Source organism: Camellia sinensis, chromosome 6, assembly GCF_055761805.1.
Source record: "Camellia sinensis isolate YWXY chromosome 6, ASM5576180v1, whole genome shotgun sequence".
Taxonomy (NCBI): Eukaryota; Viridiplantae; Streptophyta; class Magnoliopsida; order Ericales; family Theaceae; genus Camellia; species Camellia sinensis.
This window is the reverse complement of record NC_138966.1, coordinates 110,327,168-110,340,215: the sequence shown is the minus strand read 5'-3', so window position 1 is coordinate 110,340,215 and position 13,048 is coordinate 110,327,168. Positions and strand designations below refer to the sequence as shown.

Genomic DNA, 13,048 nt, shown 5'->3' with positions numbered 1-13,048 from the left:
ATTACTTTTCATTTTTCCCTTTTTCAACAGATAAGCATGCTAGCTCTATCATCATTTCCACAGATATGTATAAAAACTATATCTCACATTCAGATAAGCATAAAAGCTATATCCACATTCTCAACAGATATGTATATCAACAATATCCACAGATAAGCATACAAGCTGTATCCACACTCTACAACAGATATGTATATCAACAATATCCACAGATAAGCATACAAGCTGTATCCACACTCTACAACAGATATGTATATCAACAATATCCACAGATAAGCATACAAGCTGTATCCACACTCTACAACAGATATGTATATCAACAATATCCACAGATAAGCATACAAGCTGTATCCACACTTCACTTCACAAAGATAAGCATATGAGCTCTATCTTCACTTCTCTAGACAAGCATATGAGCTCTGTCTACGGAGTACATCCCCTATCTCCTCCAAATACCTATCCGGTTTAGAGGTCCATCCCCTATCTTCCCCTAAACCGCGGAGTACATCCCCTATCTCCTCCTCTACACATAACGTATATAAACACATTGGTTCTATATACAATCACACAATACAAACAATTAATGTATTCTAGCAACTGTCAAGTTCCATAACACATTCCATTGATTAGTTTCAGTTTGCCTAATCAACATACATTGTCTACAACAATCTCGACTATCCTCCACCGATAGCCCCAAGCAGTTATTTCTAAAACAGAAATTAAATGCGCAAATGGATATTCAATCAACATTTCATTTCCTCATTTCTCACCAATTAATTATCCCAATTAATTAAACAATGTAATTAGGCCATTTACCATAATTACCATTTCAACCCTTAGGTCCCATTTTCATCAATGATTCAACAATCATTCCATTTTTTCTATGCCAAACATGCATCTAGGTTTATTATGAATAAAACCCCAACTTTTGTAAAATTACACAAAAGCCCCAAACTTTCACAAAATTACCAAACCAAGCCCAACATCTCAAAATACCAAAATTTAAAGACAAAACCCATAGAGAGGAGTAGGTTATCCCTACCTCAAATTCGGAGTTCCAAAGGAGAAGACGACAAAACCCAACGTGCTCCAAAACCCGAGATTTTCAGATTAAAATGAAGCCCTCGACGATCAACAACTTTTTTGTAAAGGCCAAAGGTGAGTAAATCACTCCTACTAGATCAAAACCTAGAGAGAAGGTAGAGTCTAGAGTGAGAGGCTCAACAATGGTGATTTTGGAAAAGTAAGAGAGAGAAGATAAAGTGAAAAAGTGATTTGAAGAGTCACAAATTCGGGACTTTAACCCAGGTCTCCGCTCGAGCGTAAAACACCCCGCTCGAGCGTACACTCACAGACTTTCGCTCGAGCGGCCAACCTCCCGCTCGAGCGCAGAATGCACTCGCCCAGCATTTTTGCAGAACCAGGCCTCCGCTCGAGCTCCCAACCCTACGCTCGAGCTCACAACACTGCACAACAAGATACTGGATGGATGTATCCCCCGCTCGAGCGCCAACACCTCCGCTCGAGCGGACAGGCCAAAAATCTGGGCAACTAGTTTTGGTTTCTAAACTCAACCAACCTGTAACAAACCCGCTCAACACATCCTATAACTCAAATACAAAGCAAGAAAGGATGTAAACAAGATAATAAACAACTACCAACATCCACGGACACATGTCCGGATCACTATACAACAAGGGTAAACCTGGGATCGCTATAACCTCCCCCCCTTAAAGAATTTCGTCCCCGAAATTAAACACAAGTTTTCAAAAACAAGTTTTCCTCCATTTTAAACAATGTTATATTTTAACATTCAATAATTCGACCCATTACCGGTCATCCCATCCCTTTAACAAGAGACATATCACAATATGTAAACAACATATGTATTTTCAACATGCATTAATATTATGCACTATCTTTCCAATTGCAACAATATATTCAACACATATAGTGTCACATTCAACTTCCAAATGAGGCAAGTTCCAAACATACTTCCAATAACCAAAACATTTTCAATGTTTCACAACTTAAGACATATATCAAAGCTCTTAAGTTCAACAAAATGCAACAAGTAAATACAAGATCACATATCAACAAACAAGTCCGGATATTTCTCACGGACTTCCAACTCACGTTCCCAAGTGGCTTCCTCCACTCCGTGATGTTTCCACAAGACTTTCACCAAAGGAATGGTCTTGCCACGCAGGACCTGATCCCGCCTATCCAAGACCCGTACCGGTCTCTCCTCATACGAGGCATCCTCATCTACCTCTAAATCAGTCCAATCCAACACATGTGATGGATCTGGCTTATACTTCCGAAGCATACTCACATGAAACACATCATGCACTCCGGACAACTGCGGTGGTAAGGCTAATCGATAAGCAACCTCACCAATCCTCTCAAGGATCTCAAAAGGACCAATAAACCGAGGGGATAACTTCCCACTCTTCCCAAACCTCATCAAACCTCGCCTAGGTGATATCTTCAGAAAGACATGATCACCTACCTCAAACGCCAAAGGCCTCCTCCTACGGTCGGCATAACTCTTTTGTCGACTCTGGGCTGTAACAAGCCTCCTACGGATAAGCTCAACTTTCTCCGTCGTCTCCCTAACCAACTCCGGACCCAACAAAGGTGCATCACCCACCTCGGCCCAACAAACTGGAGACCTACACGGTCGGCCATACAAGGCCTCAAACGGTGCCATACCGATGCTAGACTGAAAACTGTTGTTGTAGGCAAACTCTACCAATGGCAAGTGCCTCTCCCACGTCCCACTGAAGTCCAGGACACAACCCCGAAGCATATCCTCGAGGATCTGAATAGTACGCTCGGACTGCCCGTCAGTCTGAGGATGATAAGCCGTACTAAAGGTCAACTTAGTGCCCAAGGCACTCTGCAAACTCTGCCACAACCTAGCAGTAAAACGAGGATCTCTATCTGAGACGATCGTCACTGGGACCCCGTGCAATCTCACTACGTCCCGAATATACAGGTCGGCAAGATGATCTACGGAATCTCTCACGCGCATAGGAATAAAGTGCGCCGACTTAGTCAACCGGTCTACAACCACCCAAATAGCATCACTACCCCGCTGAGTCCTCGGAAGACCTACAACGAAGTCCATAGTGACATGCTCCCACTTCCACTCGGCAATAGGCAAGGGTTGCAACAAACCCGCTGGCCTCTGATGCTCGGCCTTCACTTGCTGGCAAGTAAGGCACTTCGATACGAAAACAGCCACATCTCTTTTCATACCCCGCCACCAAAACTGGCGACCCAAATCCTGATACATCTTAGTACCTCCCGGATGCACCGCAAGGCGCGAATGGTGAAACTCTCGGAGTACTTCCTCTCGGCAAGACTCCGGTACAAACAAACGGTCTCGGTATCTCACACTCAGGTCGGGATACACCGTCATACCCTTCTCAACTTTCCCACTGGAGATCTTCTCTCGGAGGGATTCTACCTCAAGGTCACTTCTCTGTACCTCTAACACTCTAGTTACAAGTGTAGGCTGCGTAACAACAAAAAACAAGGCCGCAGCCTCAACAGATTCGCTCAGTAGCAAATCAAATTCGCCAAGTGCCCCCAACATCTCCCATTCCCGGATGGCTATACAAGCTACATCACTAATGGTTTTCCTACTAAGGGCATCGGCCACAACATTGGCCTTTCCCGGATGATAATGCAACTCAAAATCATAATCCTCGATGAACTCCATCCATCTCCTCTGCCTCAGATTCAAGTCTCTCTGTGTAAACAGATACTTCAAACTCTTATGATCCGAGAATACCTCGAACCTCTCACCATAAAGGTAGTGCCTCCAGATTTTCAAGGCAAAGATCACAGCTGCTAACTCTAGGTCATGTGTGGGGTAATTCTTCTCGTGTATTTTCAACTGACGTGAGCCATAAGCTACCACTTTTCCCTCTTGCATCAACACACAACCCAAACCCTCTCGTGAGGCATCACAATAAACCGCATAACCCAACTCTCTCTCCGGAATAATCAACACTGGAGCGGTGGTCAATCTAACTTTCAGCTCTTGAAACGACTTTTCACAAGTCTCACTCCACACAAACTTGACTCCCTTCCGAGTCAGTCTAGTCAACGGTGACGCTAACCTGGAGAAATCTTTCACAAACCGACGGTAATACCCAGCTAATCCCAGAAAACTGCGGATCTCAAACACACTCTTAGGCTGTGCCCAATCTTGCACTGCCTCAACCTTGGATGTATCAACAGACACCCCTTCCCCGGATACCACGTGGCCTAAGAATTTGACTTCCCCCAGCCAGAACTCACACTTCCCAAACTTGGCATACAGCCTATGGGCTCTAAGTAGCTCAAGCACCACTCTCAAGTGTGCCTCGTGCTCCTCCTCAGAAGACGAATAGATAAGGATGTCGTCCACAAAGACAACCACAAATCGATCTAAGAACTCCCGGAAAATCCGGTTCATCAAGTCCATAAATACTGCCGGTGCATTGGTAAGTCCGAATGGCATCACTAGAAACTCATAATGGCCATACCGCGTACGGAATGCCGTCTTAGGAATATCTTCCTCCCTGACCCTCAACTGATGGTAACCCGATCTCAAGTCTATCTTAGAGAAACAACGGGAACCCTTCAACTGGTCAAATAAATCATCTATACGGGGCATAGGGTACTTATTCTTAACCGTAGCCCGATTCAACTTCCGGTAGTCTATACACAATCTCAAGGCACCATCTTTCTTTTTAACAAAGAGTGCCGGTGCTCCCCACGGTGAAACACTAGGGCGAACAAAGCCCTTATCAAGCAATTCCTGGAGCTGAACTTTCAACTCAACCAACTCTGCTGGAGCAAAATGGTAAGGTGCCATAGAAATCGGTGCCGTACCAGGCACTAAATCAATAGAGAACTCTATCTCTCGGTGAGGTGGCAAACTAACAAGATCTTCGGGAAAGACATCCGAATACTCACAAACCACCCTCGGTAACACAACCTGGGTCTCACCACTCTCACCACTCTCAAAACTGGCAAGTAGACTACTAAGCTCACTTCGCCCTCGCGAATCATACCCCGGTGGCAAAACACTACCAACCCGGTCTCCCAAGAAATGGAACCACTCCCCGCTCAAGGTACACAATGTAACCCTCTGGCGGTAGCAATCAATAACAGCCCGGTATGACGATAACCAGTCCATACCCAAAATAACATCAAAACCCTTCATGGGCATGACAACAAACGGAAAAGGAAGCCTATAGTCGGCGACCTCTATATCACATCCTCTAACACCCTGTTTCAGAATCAACTCACCACCCAAAGGTGATACCACACAAATAGGAGATGCTAACTGTGCTAACTCCAATTCCAAAACAGATGCAAATGCAGCAGATACAAAAGAATGAGATGCACCGTGTCTATCAACACATTAGCAACTGAGTTGCAAAACAGAAAAGTACCTCTCACTACTGATGGAGCCGGTACTAAATCCTGCGCGGTAACAGCATACACGCGCCCCGTAGGCCCCTGGTCTACCTGCTCACCTCTCGGAGCAAAAGACTGCTGCACAGACTGGGATGACGAAGCTCCCGGATTGGCCCTCGAGGCCTGCACAGACTGAGCTGGCTGAAAACCCTGCGTCTGCCTAGAACCAGACGCTCCCGAAGTGGCACTCAACTGTGGGCAAAACCTCTTCATGTGCCCAGGTTGTCCACACTGAAAACAAGTCAAGAGCTGCCCCCTGCCTAAACTCTGACTCTGCGGTCTAGCTGAAGAAGAAGCAGCTTTCTGACCCCCACCCTTCTGCGGGCAAACAGATACCTTGTGACCCAGCTGGCCACACTTGTAACAGGTGAAATCCCCCTGACCACCTCTCCCGGAGCCTGCACTCGGCACTGGGAAGGTCGATCTAGCAACACCACCCTGCGACTGCTGAGGGTTAGAACCCCTCTGCCTCCTGCCATCACTCTGACTATCCTGGCTCCTCTTGGAGCCTCTCTGCCCCTCATCCTCCTCCTGCATCATGAGCTCCATATGAGCTGCAGCGTCCACTAGGTGTCTATACTCTCGAATATAAGACCCACCAATTCTCAACTTGAGGCCCCGCCTCAACTTCCGCTCAAACTCATAGCAACGGCGTTCCTCAGACGCCACCAGTTCAGGTGCAAACCTAGACAGACTGGTAAAAGTAGCCTCAAACTCGGCCACTGACAAGCCCTGCTGATTAAGCCGGCTAAACTGATCCCTCAGCTTCTCCCTAGCTGCTGCTGATAAAAACCTCTCCTGAAAAGCATTCACAAACGCCTCCCAAGTACCACCAACACGAGCTTTCTCGTACTTCCACCATTGACCCGCATCTCCCTTCAGTTGAAAGGATGCCAAGGTCACTTTCAGTGCTCCGTCCTCGATGCCAAGCATCTCAAACGTCTTCGTTGTCTATTCGAGCCATTCATCTGCCTTAAGCGGCTCTTTAGGATCCCCGATAAACTCATCCGGATTACACCGGAAGAACTCCCTCTTCAAGAAGGAAGGCCCTGTCTCAGCTGCCTGATTCCCAGCTCTAAGAATACCTAAAGCTCCTGCTATCTCTCTGGCCAAGGCACCCATAGCCTGCTGACCCACTGGCTCGGCCACATTGGCCTGCCCAACTCCCTCCTGCACTGCCGGAATCTCACCCTGTAACGGTACTTCCTGCCTCGCAGGTCTACCACGCCTAGCACCTCTTCCTCGTCCTGACATCCTAATAAAGGCAACACAGAACGTTAGCACATTCCTAAGTGTGCCGAAACTAAACACTCACGTCCTAATGCATGGACAAGTGTAATTCACTCCACATAAGCACATAAACACATAAGCACTTACGAATTTCATTTCCGGATAATGATAGTCCCGAGACGTTACTAGAGTTCCGGTTAGAAACAGCGTTGATCAAGTGCTTTTCCAACAAGACTCCCAGAAACTCAAGGATCCAATCAACATCCTAGAAATTAAATCCCATACCCACATAGTCACATAAGCATGTTATCAAATAAACACATAGCATATGGTACTACTTCTACGTCTCTATCAAGCGAGACAAACCCATTGTGATCCTAATCACTTCCCACGTACCCAAAGTATTCGAACCCGGTACGCTCTGATACCAAGTTGTAACGCCCTCAAAATAATAACAATAAACCCATCAGGTAAGACATGCAGTTACATTTAAACTAACTGCATTCCTTTCATTCATTAGAATTCCAAGACATAAGTATTACATGTTAACCTCATAACAAAATGCCCTACGGGCTTACAGCTTTCCAAGTTAACACTTGGTTACAACAAAGAGTTCTAACTCGTTTACACATTAAGCCCTTGGCTTGAAATTACATGTAATACATCAACAGTAAAACGACAAAACTATGTCCGCCACTAGCCTCCCAGCTATGTCCTTGGAGGTGGCATGCTTCCTGCACCTGAAAATGATATTCCCATATAGGGTGAGCCACAGCCCAGTAGAAATACACTAAACCAACCATGGACAATGACTAAAACATTAGCAATTGATAGTTGGTCAACACTGATTCAATCACATAAATTACATATTTATGTCAACGACTTACAAGTCCCAATTACTTTTCATTTTTCCCTTTTTCAACAGATAAGCATGCTAGCTCTATCATCATTTCCACAGATATGTATAAAAACTATATCTCACATTCAGATAAGCATAAAAGCTATATCCACATTCTCAACAGATATGTATATCAACAATATCCACAGATAAGCATACAAGCTGTATCCACACTCTACAACAGATATGTATATCAACAATATCCACAGATAAGCATACAAGCTGTATCCACACTCTACAACAGATATGTATATCAACAATATCCACAGATAAGCATACAAGCTGTATCCACACTCTACAACAGATATGTATATCAACAATATCCACAGATAAGCATACAAGCTGTATCCACACTTCACTTCACAAAGATAAGCATATGAGCTCTATCTTCACTTCTCTAGACAAGCATATGAGCTCTGTCTACGGAGTACATCCCCTATCTCCTCCAAATACCTATCCGGTTTAGAGGTCCATCCCCTATCTTCCCCTAAACCGCGGAGTACATCCCCTATCTCCTCCTCTACACATAACGTATATAAACACATTGGTTCTATATACAATCACACAATACAAACAATTAATGTATTCTAGCAACTGTCAAGTTCCATAACACATTCCATTGATTAGTTTCAGTTTGCCTAATCAACATACATTGTCTACAACAATCTCGACTATCCTCCACCGATAGCCCCAAGCAGTTATTTCTAAAACAGAAATTAAATGCGCAAATGGATATTCAATCAACATTTCATTTCCTCATTTCTCACCAATTAATTATCCCAATTAATTAAACAATGTAATTAGGCCATTTACCATAATTACCATTTCAACCCTTAGGTCCCATTTTCATCAATGATTCAACAATCATTCCATTTTTTCTATGCCAAACATGCATCTAGGTTTATTATGAATAAAACCCCAACTTTTGTAAAATTACACAAAAGCCCCAAACTTTCACAAAATTACCAAACCAAGCCCAACATCTCAAAATACCAAAATTTAAAGACAAAACCCATAGAGAGGAGTAGGTTATCCCTACCTCAAATTCGGAGTTCCAAAGGAGAAGACGACAAAACCCAACGTGCTCCAAAACCCGAGATTTTCAGATTAAAATGAAGCCCTCGACGATCAACAACTTTTTTGTAAAGGCCAAAGGTGAGTAAATCACTCCTACTAGATCAAAACCTAAAGAGAAGGTAGAGTCTAGAGTGAGAGGCTCAACAATGGTGATTTTGGAAAAGTAAGAGAGAGAAGATAAAGTGAAAAAGTGATTTGAAGAGTCACAAATTCGGGACTTTAACCCAGGTCTCCGCTCGAGCGTAAAACACCCCGCTCGAGCGTACACTCACAGACTTCCGCTCGAGCGGCCAACCTCCCGCTCGAGCGCAGAATGCACTCGCCCAGCACTTTTGCAGAACCAGGCCTCCGCTCGAGCTCCCAACCCTACGCTCGAGCTCACAACACTGCACAACAAGATACTGGATGGATGTATCCCCCGCTCGAGCGCCAACACCTCCGCTCGAGCGGACAGGCCAAAAATCTGGGCAACTAGTTTTGGTTTCTAAACTCAACCAACCTGTAACAAACCCGCTCAACACATCCTATAACTCAAATACAAAGCAAGAAAGGATGTAAACAAGATAATAAACAACTACCAACATCCACGGACACATGTCCGGATCACTATACAACAAGGGTAAACCTGGGATCGCTATAGAAAGGAATAAGGAAAGATGAATCGCTTATAGCGTTGAATGAAACGGTTGTTTTCAAGAAAAGTTTATATATATATATATATATATATATATATATATATATATATATATATATATATATATATATATATATATTTTGTATAAACTGTCATATTACTATTCTAGTACGAGAATGAGTGTGCATGATCATAGCTATCTGTAAGTTGTTATTGTTGAGGATCATGTTGAGATCCCTACTGGACTTTATGTTCATCCCACGTTGTTGAATCTTTTTCAGGTGTTTAGCAGGTTGTGCTACAAGATTTGGATCTTCTTATTTGTTGGCCATGGGGCCTCTTTGTTGTTGGCAGAACACCATATGTGTAAAAGGGTTACTCCCCTTCATTTGTTTATTTAAAGGTTGTAAGCCCAAGGGCAATTTGTTGAGTATGTTCATGTAACATTTACTTTGCATACGAACGAGAGTATTTATATTCATTTCTACGGATTGAATGTATGAGTTTATTTCCGCATGTTATCTCTGAAATTGAATTAAGTTAATGAATTTGGTAATGGCTTCGAGTAATAAAAAGTGGGGCGTGACAATAAAAGGGTTTTCTCAAAGATGAGAAAACATCTTCTCAAATCCTCAACGTCAGAACTTTTAACTCAAACCTAATAGCAATCAGGAGGTCAGGCAGATGGCTAGGGTTAGAGATCCAATCAAAAAATCAGATATCTAATATACCCATTTTAGAAACCCATTCAAAAACATATAGAAGATAAAGGAGATAGATAGGGTTTAGAAATTAGAGAGAGAGAGAGAGAGAGAAACCGACTTACCTAGTGAGAATGTAATAGTCGGTGGTAGCTACTTTGGATTTCAGGCGGTGGCGGCGACTTTGGATTTACACAAAATCGTCCGTGAGGGAGGAGGAATGAGAATGAGTTGTGTGTGTGTGAGTGAGATAAGAAACGTAGAAGGGTTGAGGCAAAATGAAAAATGCCTAAGACCCCCAGTGGGGGTCACTGGGGGTTGTGCGTATAGAGACACCATTGGCCCAAAAAAAAAAAACTATTTTTTTTTCAGCGAATGGGGGTCCGCCACGTCACTGGGGGTATTTACCAGCGCTGGGGCAAAATTTTGGGGGAATTCCCAATTTGAGAGGGAATTTCAAATTAAGGTAAAATTTTGTGAAAAGATTTGCTCCTAAATTTTTTAGAGATATAAAAAATACATCTAGCTTGTTAAATTAATATTTTTAAATTTTATTTATTGTTTATACTTTTTACTTTATTGGAGTTTTATGATTGGGAAAAAAATACAAAATTTAGATATATTTAGAAAGTATAAATTTAAAAATAATTTAAAATTACACCAAATATAAAAATATATAAAAAAATATATTAGCTGGTTTAGTTTAGTTTTCAAAAATTTCTACTTTTTATTTTCCGTCTTTTTTTTGTTTTCAATGATTTTTTTTAATATTTTAAGCAAATTTTTTATAAAAATTTTTAGACACACCTAACATGAATACACTTAAAAATTATAATATTTGTGGGAAAAATCTTTAAAAAATTCACTAAATATCATAAATACAAAAAAAGAAATATGAAAATTCAATATATTTTTCCGTATTTTTGTGTATTTATTAATTTTTTAAAATATTTTTTCATAAATATTTTACTATTTAAATACATCTAAGTAAAGCGTATCTTAAAAAGTAAAAAAAATTGTTTAAAATTTTAAAATTATTCACTAAAACCAACAAAACATGAAAAACAAAAAACTCAATTTCTAGAAAACTAAAACCAAACACACCAATTATTTTGGTGTATAGATATCCCAAATCTCATGAAGTTTTGATGAAAATATTACACACAAAGCCAGTTAAGGGTCTAGGTTCGAAGAAACAACATAATTTATGAATCTATAAACTTTCCAAAAAGATTCAGACATGTTGTCATGACATCAAACCTTGAAAAAAAATAACAAAACTAGCAAGTAAAAAGTCATAAAATCGAAAAAATAAAAATAAAATTTACATTCAGTGAAACAAAAATAAACCAAGAAAAATTCAATTTTATTGAATCTGCCGTGTCAAGTCATACATGCATTTTAAGCAGTGACGGAGCCAAGAATTTAATATAGGGGGCACCCATTAATTACAATCTCAAAATTTTTCTTTCCCAATCAATAACAATAACATAGTAATAATTTTTCGAGCTAATGTTAAACATTAAAAATTAATATCTATTACAAAAAGTTTTAAATTTTAAACTTGTACAATTGACCCCGACGAGTTTTCATCTTTTGAAATCTTTCCATAATTGTATCATTGTCAATGCCATCAAAAATATCTCTCTTAATATAGACAACCAAGCTATTATTCATCCATTCATCACCCATTCGGTTCCGTAACCGATTCTTCACAATATTCATAGCTGAAAATACCCTCTTAATAGTAGCAGCTGTAACAGGTAAGATTAGTGCTAAAGTCAAGAGCAAATACCCCAATGGATATACTTTGTCTCTTCTAGTCTCTGCCATTTTCTTAGCAAGATCGGCAATTCCATTCAACAGTGAGAACTCACTCCTGGATAGCATGTCAATAATATATGTATCAAGTTGATCATTAAGTACCATGAGCTCCATTGAAGAAAATTCTTTGGGATAAAATTCTGCAAGATGAATTAACTTTTTCCTGTCAAAACTAGAGAAAGATTTAGATGGATTCAAACATGCCACACAAAGTAACAAATCAGTGTTCGACTCAATGAAACGAGCATTTAGTTCTTGAACTTGCATATCCAAAACAGTGTAAAATAACTCAGCGCGATAGTGATGTAAGTTTGTAATTTCTTGAGCATTGCGCCTTTTTTTCCCTCGAGCTACAAACATATCTTCCATTTGGGGAACATCAATTTCATGCTTTTCACAAAAAGACAAAATATCATCAAGTAAAGATGTCCATCCACTCTCCCTCATCTTTTGGAGCCGTACTTTAGAAATTTGAACTAAATTCATGGCATTAACAATATCTTGATCTTTCCTTTGTAGTGCTTGCGATAACTCAATTGTAATAGCCAATATTGTTTTCATCAAATGAAGGTTGAATACAAACTCAAATGATTGAATTGAGTCCAACAATACATTTGCTTCTGCTCGTTGTTCTGAATTTGAACCATCCTCCGAAATCATTTCAAGCAAATCAATCATTGTTGAAAACATACTAGCCAAGTTGACTAAAATACCATAGTGTGAACCCCAACGTGTATCACCAGCAAGTTTAGTACAAATCACAAAAAATCTAAATTTTTAATCTTAGCACAAATTATAACAAATCAAAATTCCTAATTTAAATACTAATCATTGCAAATTAATATTTTTAATTTTAGCATAAATCAAATCCCTAATTTTAGCACAAACAACAACAAACCAAAATCCCTAATTTTAATATAAATCACCACCAATTAAGATTCATAATTTTAGCATATCAAAATCTCTTATTTTAACATAAATAATGACAAATAAAAAAAATTTACAAATCAAAACTTAACAAATAATTATAAATTAATACTCATAATTTTTATTTAAAATTAAAAATAAATAAATAAAGTTACCTATAAACAATGAAGAAAAGATATCAAGGTTGTAATGTGGTCCCAAATCTGTGTTGTGTGATCCTAATTTAGTGAATCGCGAGTCGGTAAATTGCAAAGCAACAAAGGGAGACAAAGAAAA

General features: G+C 40.4%; 1 protein-coding gene across 1 annotated transcript; it reads right to left on the bottom strand.

Moving 5' to 3' along the window:
* Positions 1-11,572: 11,572 nt before the first annotated feature.
* Positions 11,573-12,523, bottom strand: LOC145793497 (uncharacterized). Its single transcript, XM_082876338.1, has one exon. It carries the CDS (start codon positions 12,521-12,523, stop codon positions 11,573-11,575), a length of 951 nt encoding a protein of 316 aa, XP_082732464.1.
* Positions 12,524-13,048: the final 525 nt, after the last annotated feature.

Coding starts and splice junctions, on each gene's coding strand:
- LOC145793497 (XM_082876338.1), bottom strand. CDS start 12,523: ATGATTGATTTGCTTGAAATGATTTCGGAGGATGGTTCAAATTCAGAA.